Here is a 14,884-nt window from a genome sequence, read left to right as displayed (position 1 = left end):
AGAAAATCGTCAGAATTTTCATACAGAATGACGATAAAGACGCAAGGCATTTGCCTGTAGGATCAACGCATCAATGCAATTCGTACTTCTCCGTACTCTTTGGAGAATTCGACAAACTCATCAGAATTTTCGCACAGAATGGCGCGATCAGACGAATAAATGCATTAATGGAAGATGACAACCTTATCGTTGGCGATCCATTCTGTACCCTAGATGTCACGAGACCTCTGCGAAGATTACACTATCCAATTTCGATATTCGTTGGCGATCCATTCTGTACCCTAGATGTCACGAAACCTCTGCGGATATTCCATTATCCAATTTCAATAATTACAATACATTACAGGTTTCTTAGATTGTTTAGTCAATTGACTCAATCCATGAAAATAACGGTCCAAAGATGGCGACGAATACGACGCATTGACGAGGAAAGAAAAGGATAGAGAAGACTCACTTTGTAGAATGTTAAAATAGGGTTTTCCCGTCTCCAGAGGATAAACGAGACAGCCCTAATGGGAAATTGCAGATCCAGCGATTCGGAGCCAGTACGGACGGCGAAGCTCGTGATCTTCCCGGACGGCGCGCTCCAAGAATTCTCCTCGCCGGTGAAGGTCGCCGACGTGCTGCGGTGGAACCCGGAGTGTTTCGTCTGCAACTCCGACGAGATGGAATTCGAAGAACCCGTTTCGGCCGTAGGCGTCGACGAGGAGCTTCAAGCCGGGCAGCTTTACTTCGTCCTGCCGCTGAGTTGGCTCGCACAGCCGCTGCAGGCGGCGGACATGGCTGCCTTGGCTGTCAGAGCCAGTCAGGCTCTGACGGCGGGCGGTGGCGGACAGAAGTGTGGATGCTTCTGTAGAAGGGTGGATTCTTTGGTGGTTTTTGAAGAGAAAGATGCCCAGTCGGGACGAAGACTTGTCGCCGCCGGTGGCCGCGGCGCCGGCGGGAAGCCCGTGAGTTGGCCAGAAATTTGAGTATGATATTGGAGGAGTAAGAATGGGCCAATGGCGACGGTATCTTAATTCTAAATTCATTTTATTTTATGGAAAATAATCTTTTTATATTAAAATATGCAGCCATAATTATATTCTTATAAATAATTAACATAAGATGCAGCATGTAATTAATTATTGTTATTAAACTCACAATTAGATCAATTAGGCTCATAATCAAAGTCAAGATTGGATTGTCAATAAGATCACTTCTATTTCCTAGTCCACAAGTTTAGATGCCATGGAAGAAGCTTTTCAAAAGCTAGCTAGCGAAGGAAGACCAAAGAGGCAGACTTGAAGAAAGAAGGAGAAGAAGATTCACATTAAGGCATGTATTGTTCTCCAAATATTTAATTACAATATTATTTGTTGTTTAAGAGTTTAGGCTAACTCCACTCGTTAGTTTTTAAGATTTGAAGTGTTACTTGAAGTTCTGAATATCGAGTTTTTGTCGAGACTCATTTATTCATTTAATTCTCAAATTTTAAGATTTGAAATGTTACATCAAATTTCGAGTATTGAGTTCTTGTTAAAATTTATTAATTTATTTAATTCTTATTTGACGTTATCATTAATATTTAAAAAGATATTTATTCAATCTCTTTCTTTGCTAAATCCTCTAAAGTTGGTAAGTTAGGAACGTTCTGAAAAAGATTAGTAAATTATTATTTATGTCTTCACATCAAATAAAGGATTATGTCACCCACCAAAAAAGGGAGAGCAAACAAAGAAGGAAGTTTACCAAACACGACCTACAAAGTTAGCAGGCGGTTGCGTTCCATTCACAATGATGAGTCCATTCATGTCCTGTTGATTAGAATTTGGGTGATTATTGATTGAGCCCCACAAAACCCTTTTAGACACCACTAATGAAGTTTCCTTAATTGGGTCCCTCTTGGGCTTTCAAACGCCTTTGTAAAATACCCACATTCATATATATATACTTGTAAAATGTTTAACATTATATATATATATATGTTATTTAATAATGTTATTAAAATTATATAAAATAATAAATTACCAAACAAACATACCTTCTTTGATCTTTTAAGTAAGAATAATGTTATTGGTATACCTTTGTGTACACCTTGAACTACACAAAAGTGTGTCAATGACAAAAATATCCCTCATGAGACGCATAGAAACGCATGAAGAGGTGCAGAGTATTTTGGTAATAATACCCTTTATATAATTCAAGATGTACATGTAGAATGATTCTTTATGTAAACAACAAGGGGGATGGGACCCAATAACGACAAGTGACAGGGGAATAATTGAATCCCGTCTCTTTATCCTGACGTAATATTGTCACATAAATGTAATTGTTATCCAACACAAGTAACATAATGAGATTTTTATTTTAACATCGTCTAATAATATTTTAATTTTAATAATAACATTTTATACCCAATTAAAATTAGCAGCTGCACATAGTCACAAATTTGGATTAAAAGAAGCTCACAAAGTTGCATGCTGCTACTTTTTAAAGTATGAATTTAACTTTAATTTTTAAAAAATATAATTAACTTATTTTATTATTTTTAAAGTATAATAATAGTTAATGTGACGCTAAATTAAATAATATTAATTCCTAATAAAGTTCATGTAAAAGTATTCCATATATAGTCAAATGTATGTAAGCCTTTCCTTCCTAGTTTCCTCATCCTTTTCTCACTACCTTTCTCTCCCTTCCCCTATATAAATTAATTATCCCACCACCCATCCTTCCATCTGCAATCAACTCTCTCTCTCTCTCTCTCTCTGATCCGATCAAATGGGCAACTGTGCTTCTTCTCCGCCGATCACAAGGAGAGCCGGAGCCATGAAACGGCCGCCCCAGAGGGCCATGGTGATTGACTCGGAAGGAAGGCTACAAGAATTCAGCCAACCCATCAAGGCAGAAAGGGTCCTCTCCGAGCTCCACTCTAGCTGGTTTCTCTGCAGCTCGGAAACCATGGAAGTCGGCTCCCAGCCGGCCCCCCTCCGGGAAGACGACGACCTCCAGCCCGGCCACATCTACTTCCTCATGCCGGTTTCCATGTCCAAAACGCCGCTTCGCTTGCCGGACCTCTGTGCTCTGGCCATCAAGGCCAGCTCCGCCCTCACACAGGGGTCCGGCCGAACTGGGAGCGGTTTTCCGGGCGGGCCTCGGCCGTGGTGCAGGGTCGAGACCGGCCGCATTGGGATGGGACGTGGCGGCAGGAGAGTTGGGTTGTGAACTTGTGATGTTCAATGTAGAATGGGCGTGGTTTAGGAGTAGTACTGTAGGAGACAGTGAAGTGTTGAAATTTTCATGTAGATGCCCAGAAATTCTCAGTATGAGAGACATTTAGACATATTCTGATTGTAGCTGAAAGTAACGTTCTATAAGGATAGTCAAATTTTCTATTGAATCTTCAAAGTTATAATAATATATATATATATATATATTTATTAAAAGGGTAACAAAATATTTACTTTTTCATAAAAACCCTTTTCATTATATATAAAAATGTGGACTCATACCCATTAATGTCTTTTAAGTTAAAACCAACAATATCTTATTTTTGTGTTATTATTTTTTGTTGTATAGTTTGAATGGAAAGGCAAAAGCCAGCAATTTTCTATAATAATAATAATGTCTATAAAAGTGTAACCAAAATCAAACCAAACTATGATTTTATATTCAACTAAACAACAACAAATATCACATTTATTGACAGCCAAAACCCAAAATTAACCATCCATGGATGGAAGAACAAACAAGCATGCATGGGGATTGATTGTGTGTAATTTTCTTGGGTTTTCCTGCTGGATCAGGCATGGGATGGCTTCATCATCTCTGTCTTGATGGCAGCAACCAGCTGATCATAAGCCTCTCCCCATGCATTCTTCATCTCCACCGACCACATGATCTCTCCCACCGCCTCCTTTATGGTCTCCAGCAGTGCATACTTTGTCACCTGCTTAAATTAAATCGTTAATTCATGGAATCCAGCCATTCCCCATGGGATCGACATCGACTCCTCACCTAGAAAGATTAAGACTTCAATGATGCGTGGGGCGTACGTACCTCAAAATGTTCATCAACGACCCCGTTTCTGAAGTGGACGGCGCCTAATTTCTTCAAGCTGGAGTCTCTCACTGTAACTTTTCCGGCCTTCCGAAGCTGAGCTGCCGATTCGCATGTCTGCAGAACAGTAAATTATGTATGCAAAATAGAGAAAAAATAATAATAATAATAATAATAATAATAATAATAATGAAAGAAGATGAGCAGCAAACCATAACAAAGACAGCCATGGCGTGGGGCTTGAGCTTTGGGTTCTGCGCCAAGGGAACCTCTGAATCTTTCAAGAAGGAAAACAGCTTCTGTGCCGACGGTGCAATCTCAAAGATCCTGACCCAATTAATGAAATCATCAAATTGGTAAGGCAATCATAATGGGTTTTGAGAAAGGGAAAGGGGGATTGAATTACGTACTTCAGGAAGAATTTGAGACCCAATTCGCCTGCATTTTTTTTCATGGAGTTCCACGACTTGGTAACCAGAGCTTCTTGCTCTTCTGTAAATCCTGTTGCGGCAGTGAAGGGGGTCGTCATGACTCACTCTGCTATGAGAAATTAAAACAATGAGAGATGAATATTGTGAGGCGGCCTGGCTGCCAGTGCCAGTGCCGTGCCAACTTATACTTGCTGCAAACAGGATATTGCCACCCTTTCATGGCACTGGAGAGCCAGTCCTCCAGGCTCCAGCGACTCCAGCCTTTTACCGGTTGACAAACCAATAAAACCAGGGGCTGCCGGAACATGGTTTTCCACTTGAGGCTCAACTGATTCAACTCTATCCTTTCCTTCCTCCACCATATCTCATATCTTACATCAAGTTGACCATATAGCTAGAAAGCAATTTCAATTTGGCAGCAACGATATATAATATGGTTAATTACTTGTTTGAAATTGAAAGGATGTAAATTATGAAATTATTTCTTACAAAGTGATAACTGACCACTAAAAATTATAAAAACCATTTAAATTTAGAATCTCGTGCCTAACAACATAATATCTAAGGGCCGAAAATCACCCTTTGGGGATTGAAAGAGAGAGTGCCCCTTTCACGGAGCCAAAGTACAATCATAAATGAGCTACATTATTATATTATTTTATACGTTATGTCAACATGGGATAACTAGAATTTTTGTAAAATGAACAAACAAATGGTGGAACTAAGAGGATGTTTGGCTTACCCTTTTTTTAAAATAGTTTTTAAGTCTTTTTATGTAAAAAAAAATATGTAAAGTTTTAAAATTTAGTAACGTTTAAATTGATATTTATTTAGATAAATACGTTTTAAGCTGTTATCTATACATTTATGTGTTTAGTTTAAATAAATTAATAAAATATTAAAATTTAATAAAAATATTAAAATAAAATGTTACTGAATAATATAAATAAAATTTATAAAAATATTAATTTTTAATAAAAATAAATTATAAATTAATATTCAACTAATAAATTTTTTATCATTACATGTTAATAAATTATATATAATTATTAACAAATATATTAATACAATATTTTATATTTAAATTTAAATTTAATTGATAAAAAATTAAATATATATAGAGAGAGAGAAAAAAGGATAAGAGATGGAGGTGACGACAACAACGATGGACAAGAGACAACAATATCGTGATGGAAGTTGGAGACGACAATAGAGGCGACGAAAGAAGAGATGGAGGCAACGACGATGGACTAGAAGTGGTGATGTCACGATAAAAGTTGGAGATGACAAAAGATGAGATGGAGATAACAACAACTATGGCGATAGGATAAAGGCAGTGGCCGAGATAGAGATGGCAATGCGAAAGAGATGGGAAGGAGGCGACAATAAAAGCAAGATAATTTGTAAAGTTTAAGGTAAAAGAGACTTAGAAATATTAAAATTGTTGAAGAGCAAAATTGTAAATCAATTGATCAATAAAATAAATTGATAACTATATTTTGAGAAAAGTTAGATGGAGCTTTTCTAAAATGTTATTAAAATAACATTTAATCTCAATAATATTTAATATTTTTAATTTTTAACAAATATTTAATTAAATAAATTATACAGCAATTAAGATTTGTTAACAGCTTGTAAACGATGAAACCGCTTAGCCAAACACCCTCTTAAGTGAACTGGCCACATGGCTATCCACAAATGACCCACCCCGAGGCAAAGAATCTTATTTTGATCGAGAATTAAGCTTTTTGAATTAGAAAATGTCACCTGAATAAGAACTCACATACGCAAGCCTTTCTACAGAAAACCTGTCAGCACTGCTAAAAGCACACCCAAAGAGATAAAGAGTTACAAATACCATTTCATCCACACCCATAATTTACATCTGGTTTTGCAACCACGGACTCGAATGGAATTTCAACCCTCTCTTTCACAAGGCACCGAGCTTCGCCATTTTCCATTACCAACACTCTACCGGGCGGGCATTGCACCATTTTTCTCTCTGCTTCAGGTCGTCGTCGCTGCGGAAAGAGCCCAAAAACCTTGAATTCTGCATCCCCTTTCCTAAGCCTAGGTTCAAAGCCGGCCAATCCTAGAACGGATATTACCCCAATGAGAGTAAGAGCTGTCTTCGCTGCTGCATTGATGAGGAGTCTAAACCCTTTAGGCGGGTTTTCATATCCTGCTTTTGCTTGATTTCTCTCCGATTCGTTAAGGTGCTTCCCTGTTTCAGTTGTCCTATCAGAGCCAGTGATCCCGTTTTGAGAAAGTTTACGGGTTGTTGGGAAGTGAGAAAGATAGGTATTCTCTGATATCAGGGGGTGGGAGGGTCGACTGGGATATGGTGGGAGGAGGAGATCGTTGGCGTCCTCAACTGTTTCGCTAGCAAATGCAGTAGCTTCATTTATAACTTCCAAGTCTTCACCTTTGTACTCCTTTAGTTCCTTGAGCAGCTTCTTGCGGCTGTAATCAATCTCTGCCAGAGCTGCTTCCCTATCGTACCATTGCTGCTGTTGTAGCGCCTGACAATCATCAAAAGAAATTGTGATGATGCCCAAACTCTTTAATGAATCATTTCGATGTAGTATATATGATGAAAAGGGGAAAAAAAGGAATTAAAGCACTTCATGTCCATCTTATTATATGACCAAACCAGAAACTAATGATGTTTTGAAGGATGCCTACCATTGTAATTCTCATTCTGTTTTAGCCAACCTAAGGAGAGATAATTTAGACATTCCTATTTGGTTTTCCTTTTCCCCGAGGTACTGTCAATAATACTGGCACCCAAAAAAGGGATGAAGGAAATGATGCACTTTCCTCTTCCACGTCTAACTTCACATTAACTGTAAGAAATGATAACTTCAACATGACAGGTTTAGTCACAACAGTGAGTGAGTGTAAGCTACTAGATATTCCTATTGGTGTATTATTCATGGAAACTGCTCATTGAAACACAAGTCACACATTATTTACACAAACCTATTGATCTACAACAAATTATGGAAAGAAAAGGAAAATTCACCACTGACAACACTCCCATTAAAAGACTTCCTCTATTAATTGCCTGCTATATGCATCAAGTAGCATCTTGAGCCCAACTGACATCCAACTCAGACAGAACAGCGGACTTGATGCGATTGCTTCTTATGTACCCATCATCAACTTCCTTGAACGGCACTCTTGAAGCTATTCCTTGAAGGAGCAATAAAATGAAACACTTACTTGGGACAATACAAGTTTGGATATCAGGCCCTGGTTGCCAAGATAAGTGTTGTCAACACTTAAGATCTGTATCACCATAATGAGTTATCAGAAACTTTCATGGGAGGAAGTTACTCCAGAATTCCGTAGAAGGGGAATTCCAAACCAACGATGGCCATTGCTGACACATTCAATCATTCAACAAATACAAACTAGAGATACCATGCATAAATGGACAATTGGAAATGTCAAGCAGCGCTGATAGTAATCTCAATGAGCTTGGCTGAAGCAAACTCTTGAGATCACTTTAACTTCATGACATTAGGTCTATATTTGGGTTCTATCTGAATACCTGGCACCACAGAATGGGTGCAAGCAAACTGGGTTTAGGGTGGTCTGTCATGACCCCAAGAATATGGTAGTAATTGTATATTAGATGTATTTCTTTATTGTTGTACTTTGCTGTTTTCCTAGTTTGTACCTTTCAGTTGTTCTAATAACTGAAAGCCTAGAAGCCTATAAATAGGCTGAAACCTAGAGAATTAGGCAGTTGTGGAATGATAATCTGAATTACAGTCCTTTCTCTCTTCAATTCTCTCTCAATTTCTCTAATCTCTCGCCCAATCTCTTCTGTTCTCTCTCAATTCTCCCTCTACTCTTCCGATTTCTCCCTCCCTTTCTGTCCTATCTCCCTCAATTTCTTCCAATTTCTCACTTTAAACCCTAGGTTAAACCTAAGTTCCTGACATGGTCCAAGGATACAATGCGTCCACAGGCACCATACTGATCCAAACAAACATAATGCATAAACTAAAGCTGCTCTTTGTAGGCCAAACACAGAATCATTTAGCATATTTCAATCTCCATCTATTAATGATTTCCAGTGGCTTTTACAATCATAGAAACTATTTATTAGGGGCAATGGCTAACAGAAGAGGAATCCTGACGGAGACAAATAGTTTTTTGAGTATTTTAGAATTTTATTTATTTAGGAAGGACGATTAAAAAAGAGAACTGCTTCTAACATTTTATGAGATTATAAAATCCCTTTGAAGTTAAAAGAAAAGTTTTATTCAGATGGCTGTAAAACTAGCTCTATTGTATGACATGAAATGCTAGACAATTAAGCATCAACATATACAAAATATGAGGGTAATTGATATGAGAAGATTATGGTGGATGTGCAGCCACACAAGAAGAGACAAAATTAAAAATGATGTTATCAATAAAAAGGTCACAGCTGCACCTATTAAAAGATAAGATATGTGAAATTTAATTAAGATAGTTTAATTAATCATATCGAAAGAAACTCAAAAGATGCTCATGTGCAAACTGCAAAGAGCATATGGAATGCAATAAGGTAGTTGTAGAAGTGAAAGGAAAATCTAGAAAAAATCAGTATAATAGCCTTAAGAAGATATGATCATAAATTGAGATGACTAGCAAGTTAGAATTTATATGACCAAAACTCCTCCAAGTGGGATTATGGATTGGTGTGCCATTGTTGTTTGTTGTTTGTAGAATTTGGGAGTTCTATTCTATTTTTTATTTTGGTTCGTACTTTGATTTTTATTTCCTAGTTTGATAGGAGTATTAAAGTATGTTTTTCCTTTGCTTCTCTATCCATTTCCTTCTTGTAGGTGCTACATCAAATCTGCTACTCAATTTTCCCCTATTGCGCTGTGCCTTGTTTATAAGAGTGAAAGGCTAACCCTACATCGAATCAAACACGAAAGTCCATTCAAACAGATGCTTATGATGTCCATTGGTGAACAGGAGTATAGTAATTCATTAAATAATAAATAGTCATACTGGAGCTATTTGCAGGAGGCTGAGGTAGAAAGGAAATCTTGGAAATTTTTGCACAAAATCCAAATAACAGCTAGAAGGGTGAAATGAGTTTGAGTTTCATAATAATGCAAGGTCTCCCAGTACTTGCTATTTGCTAGACACCAGGAACATCTATTAGACATCTCTGTTGCTGACACACCTATCTCTATAGATTTGTTGACAACTTAGAACCACCAGAATTTCATTGACACCATCCTCAGAATGCCCATCCCCAGTCATACATCACCATAAAATGCATTATTACCTAAACATATCTCTTTTGCCTTGGCTAAAATGGAGATGGTATTACTATTTCATATGCATTAAAGAAGAAACTATCAATAATGTAAAAACACATTCATATGCCAACCAACTTTGATATAGATGCTAAAACACACCAACATCACCTTGTCAACCACAATGCCACAGTAAGAAGCTATCAGAAAGAAATTGCCAAATTAATATCTCGATCATATTGCCAGAGATAGATCTTTTGCCTTGGGAAACATCATGAATGAACAAGGACGGTGCATATTTCAAGATAAGATGGGGGCTATAAGATGTGCGGGAAGTTTCAAATACATTCCAATTTAGGCCCCCATGAAGACAAACTGAGGTGGATCAGAGTAAACCGGAAATGGGTAAAGAATATGGAAATGTGAACTAGAAAAGGTCATCCAAAATAGCAGGAGAAGGCAAAGGAAGAGATAAAGAAAACAGATGGCATGATGACATATACCTACCATAAGCTAATAAAAAAAGCCGCCAGGAACCGAAAGGTTCTAGGAGCATAAGAAAAACTCACGCCTAAACTAAACTTACCTGAAATGAAATGAGATGACAAAGGCTGTAAAGAGGCAATGTTGCAGCTCTTAGGAGAGAGGGATTCCAATTAGAGATATTGGTATAATTAATGGCCAATATTGACGACCAACTAACTCAATTGGTTTAAGAGAAGAAAGTTCCCCGCCTCAATATGCTCACTTTAACAATCGGCAATGAGTTCTAAACATATACTCGTTGGGCCATTCAAACAGGCAGATGGTTCACCATGTAGTTGGAGATTCATTATGGTTGAATGACTAGAGGTTGATGTTTAGTTGCAGAAAACAAAATTATCCCCTGGAACAAAACTAAGTGGAATCCAAAAACGTCTTCGAATGAACAGAAAGGGCAACTCGAATAAGGGTTTAATTAGGCCTAAATCAATGACAAGAATATAATGAGACCTGCAGGGAGGAGAGTTGGGCCTCGAGCGATTCGAGAGCATCGCGAATGTTAAAAAGGCTCTCCGCTTCTTCCTCGCCCTTACCGCCATTATCTTCCTCTTCTTCGCCTCCCTCTCTCGACGCCCTGTGGATGCAGTTGGTGATCTTGGAGCGAAGCTCCGAAGCTCGAGCCAGCACCAGCCCAATACCATCCTCATCCATCTCGCTCTCCAGAAGCTTCCTCAAAGCTCCTCTGTTTTTACTGAGGATTTCGATTTTGAAAAAGGAGAAAGAAAGAGCGTAGAAGTGACACACAGAAGCTCCCTCAACAACAACAGATTGCTGACTTCTTCGTCAAACGAATACTAATCTGCCAAACCCTAGCAAACAAAATCCATCTTTGCCCCCAAAATTTCGCTTCAAAAACAGGTATTTTTGTATGGCTCCGGGCGACCCAAAATTTCGCCACCAAATCTGTAGGCCACACGTCAATGCTCTATTTGTTCATCAAAACTCTCACCGCCTAAACCCTAAAAGTTCAGCTTTTTAGTTCCCATTTCCAGTAATTACCATGGTTAATAGAGTGGAAATGGCTCATATTGAAACATTTTCATCAACCGCAAGGCATGCCACCATATGCTATATCGCACGAAAATGGAAACATGAAAACGAACGTTTTTCTAAAAAATAGACATAAATAGGATCCGAAACGAGAATAAGAAACGTTTCGAAAACGGAAAAACGACACCTATGAAATATTTTCGTGCAACATAGACCATATGTATTACACTCTATATTAATTATCAAAAGATTCAACTTTTATACACCCGTTCTCTTTATTTTATTTTTAAATAAAAAAGAGTGTGATCTAAATTTAACTATACACGGCATAATACTTCGAATCAATTTTTATTGTCATAGATGAAAATTTATTAATGATAAAAAAAAAAAAGTCTAAAACCCAAATTGGGTTTTAAAGTGTAAGTTTCTCGAAAACAAGAAATCCCACACAAATGTTCAAATTAAATAATTTTGATATTTAATTTTTTTTTTTAAATAAATATCATCGATAAGAAATAGACATTATTTGAAAGAATTCTAAAATTAATAGGGGTAGAAAAAGTCAAGATGGACATAATCTGTAAAAATTCTAATCCTAAATTATTTAGCATTACTCTGTACCCCTTTATAAATAAATAGACACTCATTCTAAAAAATATAAGTCTCTAATATTAGTTTCAATACAATATTCAACTCCATCATTTTCAGTATTTGACTTAAATATCAGAGTGTTTGTGCGATAATCTCTCTATACACTAACTATTTTTTTTTTTTACAAGCTCAAAAAGAATTAACAATGATATTTTCAATCAAATAAATTTATTGTTATATTTTATCAATAAGAATTTTAAATGATAATTTACACGATCACATAATATTTTCTAACCTGATCTTATTATGCAAAGTTGGTCTAAGAAATTATACAAATCTCTTGCTAAATCTCAATAACATCTATATATATATTATAACAAAACAGCCATCAAAAATTTTTCCACCCATTTTCAGTTACTATTTTAATATTTTATTATATTTTTTAATTTTTTTTGTTTACCCGAAATAGAATTTTTATAGGTCATTAATTAAGTCTAGATTTGTGAAAAACATATAGTTCTTGGAACACGTAAATGATTTTTTTATGGTTGAATAGAGTTTGGAAAATGTGTAAGCATGCTGGTAGATGAAGAGACAAGATCTAATCTATATTATTAATTTTTAAATATTAATATAAAATATTAATTGAAATAAATTACAAAAAAATGAAATTTTTTTAAATCGGGAGAAATCTTGAGATATCAGGTAGTACCGTCGAATACCAACTGCCAAGTAAATTTTTTATTTTATTTTTATTTTATATATAGTTTAATTAATTTAAATTTATTTTTTTATAATTTTAAATGTTATAATTTTATATATATAACTTAAATGTTATAATTTTATTTTTTAACATTATTTTTTTTATTGCTTCCTTAAAAATGTGACATGTCTTAAATGTGATAATTAATTGCTAGAGGGAATATGTAAAATCATGTATGGATAATCAATTTTAAAATTTTGATTATTATTATTTATATAATTAATTGATTATTTAAATTATCTTTATTTTATATATAGTTTAACTATTTTAAATTTATTTTTTTATAATTTTAAATGTTATAATTTTATATATAACTTAAATGTTATAATTTTACTTTTTAATTTTATTTTTTTATAGTTTAATTTGTTGTTTTCTTAAAAATGTGACATGTCTTAAATGTGGTAATTGATTGTTAGAAAAAATATGTAAAGTCATGTATGTATAATTAATTTTGAAAATTTGATTACTATCATTTATATAATTAATTAATTATTTAAATTATATTTATTTTATGTAGTTTAATTAATTTAAATTTATTTTCTTATAATTTTAAATTTTATAATTTTATATATAACTTAAATATTATAATTTTATTTTTTAACTTTATTTTTTGTTGCTTTCTTAAAAATTTGATTTGTCTTAAATGTAGTAATTGATTGTCAGGAGAAATATGTAAAGTCATATATGGATAATCAATTTTGAAAATTTGATTATTATCATTTATATAATTAATTGATTATTTAAATTATTCTTATTTTATATATAGTTTAATTATTTTAAATTTATTTTTTTTATATTTTTAAATGTTATAATTTTATATATAACTTAAATGTTATAATTTTATTTTTTAACTTTATTTTTACTAGTGGATCACCCATGCGATGCATGGATATCGTAAAAATAAAAAAATTGTTAAAATGAAAATTATATAATTTAGTAGTTACAATAAATGAAAATCACAATAAAAAAGTAAAAAATAAATAAAATAACAATATTACAATCATGAGAATACAACAAAAGGATTACAGATTTTGAAATATTTCCTTATATGCATTCAAGGGTAGATGAACAATTAAAAGCACATAACTCTATCTCGAAATCATATAAAAAATAAACCTAAATTAACATGTAATACAATAAGCAATGCATAAAAAATACAAAAATTACACAATAACAGGAAAAAAAAAAAGAATAAACGATAACCAACCTCTTTATTCTGAAATATGCATTCAAGGGTAGACGTTTTTTTTTTTTTGATTTTCACGTGTATTTGTCTCATATGTGCGTACCACACGAATGCATTCATATCATTCACTTGGTAGAATAGTGGTGTTATGTTATACCAGAAGACCAAATTGGGTAAAAAAAAATACGATTAAAATTTACTAAATAAAAATAAAGAATAAGAGAAAATTTAAGAAGAAGAATAGAGGAAGGAGAAGTGAGAAAATGGAAGAGTTGAACAGGAATGGAAAAGAAGAAGAGAGAGAGATATTTGCTTTCTTTTATTAATTTTTCTTTCTTCAAATTCTCTTATTTCTTTCAATTTATCAAATCACATGTTACCATTAAGTTTCTCTTTTTTTCCACGCTTTGCCAACCAATTCAAATCTTACTCACTTAACATAATTTTCAAAACACAAATTTGAAATAAAAATAATTTTAAATATGCATTTAATTTCTCCAAGTCCAACATATAGCACATCTTCATAGTAGACTAATGGGAAAAAGGAGAATTAAATAAATGATAATAATCAATTAAGTTGAAAAATAAAATTATGACATTTAAAATTATAAAAAATAAATTTAAATTAATTAAATTGTATGTAAAATAAAAATAATTTAAATAATCAATTAATTATATAAATAATAATAATCAAATTTTTAAGGAAGCAAAAAAAAAGTTAAAAAATAAAATATAACATGTAAGTTATATATAAAATTATAATATTTCAAATTATAAGAAAATTAATTTAAATTAATTAAACTATATATAAAATAAAGATAATTTAAATAATCAATTAATTATATAAATGATAATAATCAAATTTTCAAAATTGATTATCCATAACTTTACATATTTCTCCTAATAATCAATTATTACATTTAAGATAGTTCAAATTTTTAAGAAAGTAACAAAAAAAATAAAGTTAAAAAATAAAATTATAATATTTAAATTATATATAAAATTATAACATTTAAAAATATAAAAAATAAATTTAAATTAATTAAACTATATATAAAATAAGAATAAT

The 14,884-nt window shown here is 33.5% G+C and overlaps 2 protein-coding genes across 2 annotated transcripts; one reads left to right on the top strand and one right to left on the bottom strand.

The window, feature by feature from the left end:
- The first annotated feature begins 6 nt into the window (after window positions 1-6).
- Window positions 7-1,515, top strand: LOC127801289 (uncharacterized). Its single transcript, XM_052336253.1, has one exon. The coding sequence runs from the start codon at window positions 513-515 to the stop codon at window positions 969-971; it is 459 nt and encodes a 152-aa protein (XP_052192213.1). The 5' UTR covers window positions 7-512; the 3' UTR covers window positions 972-1,515.
- Window positions 1,516-3,621: 2,106 nt separating this feature from the next.
- On the bottom strand, window positions 3,622-11,172 carry LOC127802238 (plastid division protein PDV2-like). The gene is made up of 8 exons (XM_052337950.1): window positions 10,736-11,172; window positions 6,336-6,994; window positions 6,240-6,292; window positions 4,672-4,821; window positions 4,452-4,572; window positions 4,254-4,368; window positions 4,042-4,158; window positions 3,622-3,931 (listed from the first exon to the last, which is right to left on the bottom strand). Exons 1-8 carry the CDS (start codon window positions 10,934-10,936, stop codon window positions 3,785-3,787), a joined length of 1,563 nt encoding a protein of 520 aa, XP_052193910.1. The 5' UTR covers window positions 10,937-11,172; the 3' UTR covers window positions 3,622-3,784.
- Window positions 11,173-14,884: the final 3,712 nt, after the last annotated feature.

Source organism: Diospyros lotus, chromosome 5 (assembly GCF_014633365.1).
Source record: "Diospyros lotus cultivar Yz01 chromosome 5, ASM1463336v1, whole genome shotgun sequence".
NCBI classification, from domain to species: Eukaryota; Viridiplantae; Streptophyta; class Magnoliopsida; order Ericales; family Ebenaceae; genus Diospyros; species Diospyros lotus.
The sequence above is the reverse complement of the archived record's forward strand: the minus strand, read 5'-3'. Positions and strand labels throughout refer to the sequence as shown.

What these genes read in the sequence shown, in the direction of transcription:
- LOC127802238 (XM_052337950.1), bottom strand. Translation starts at nt 10,936, where the DNA reads ATGGATGAGGATGGTATTGGGCTGGTGCTGGCTCGAGCTTCGGAGCTT. An exon ending in GGTCTCAAATTCTTCCTGAA is followed by an intron (nt 4,369 to 4,451) that starts GTACGTAATTCA and finishes TAATTGGGTCAG; the next exon opens with GATCTTTGAGATTGCACCGT. An exon ending in CCATGGCTGTCTTTGTTATG is followed by an intron (nt 4,159 to 4,253) that starts GTTTGCTGCTCA and finishes ACTGTTCTGCAG; the next exon opens with ACATGCGAATCGGCAGCTCA.
- LOC127801289 (XM_052336253.1), top strand. Translation starts at nt 513, where the DNA reads ATGGGAAATTGCAGATCCAGCGATTCGGAGCCAGTACGGACGGCGAAG.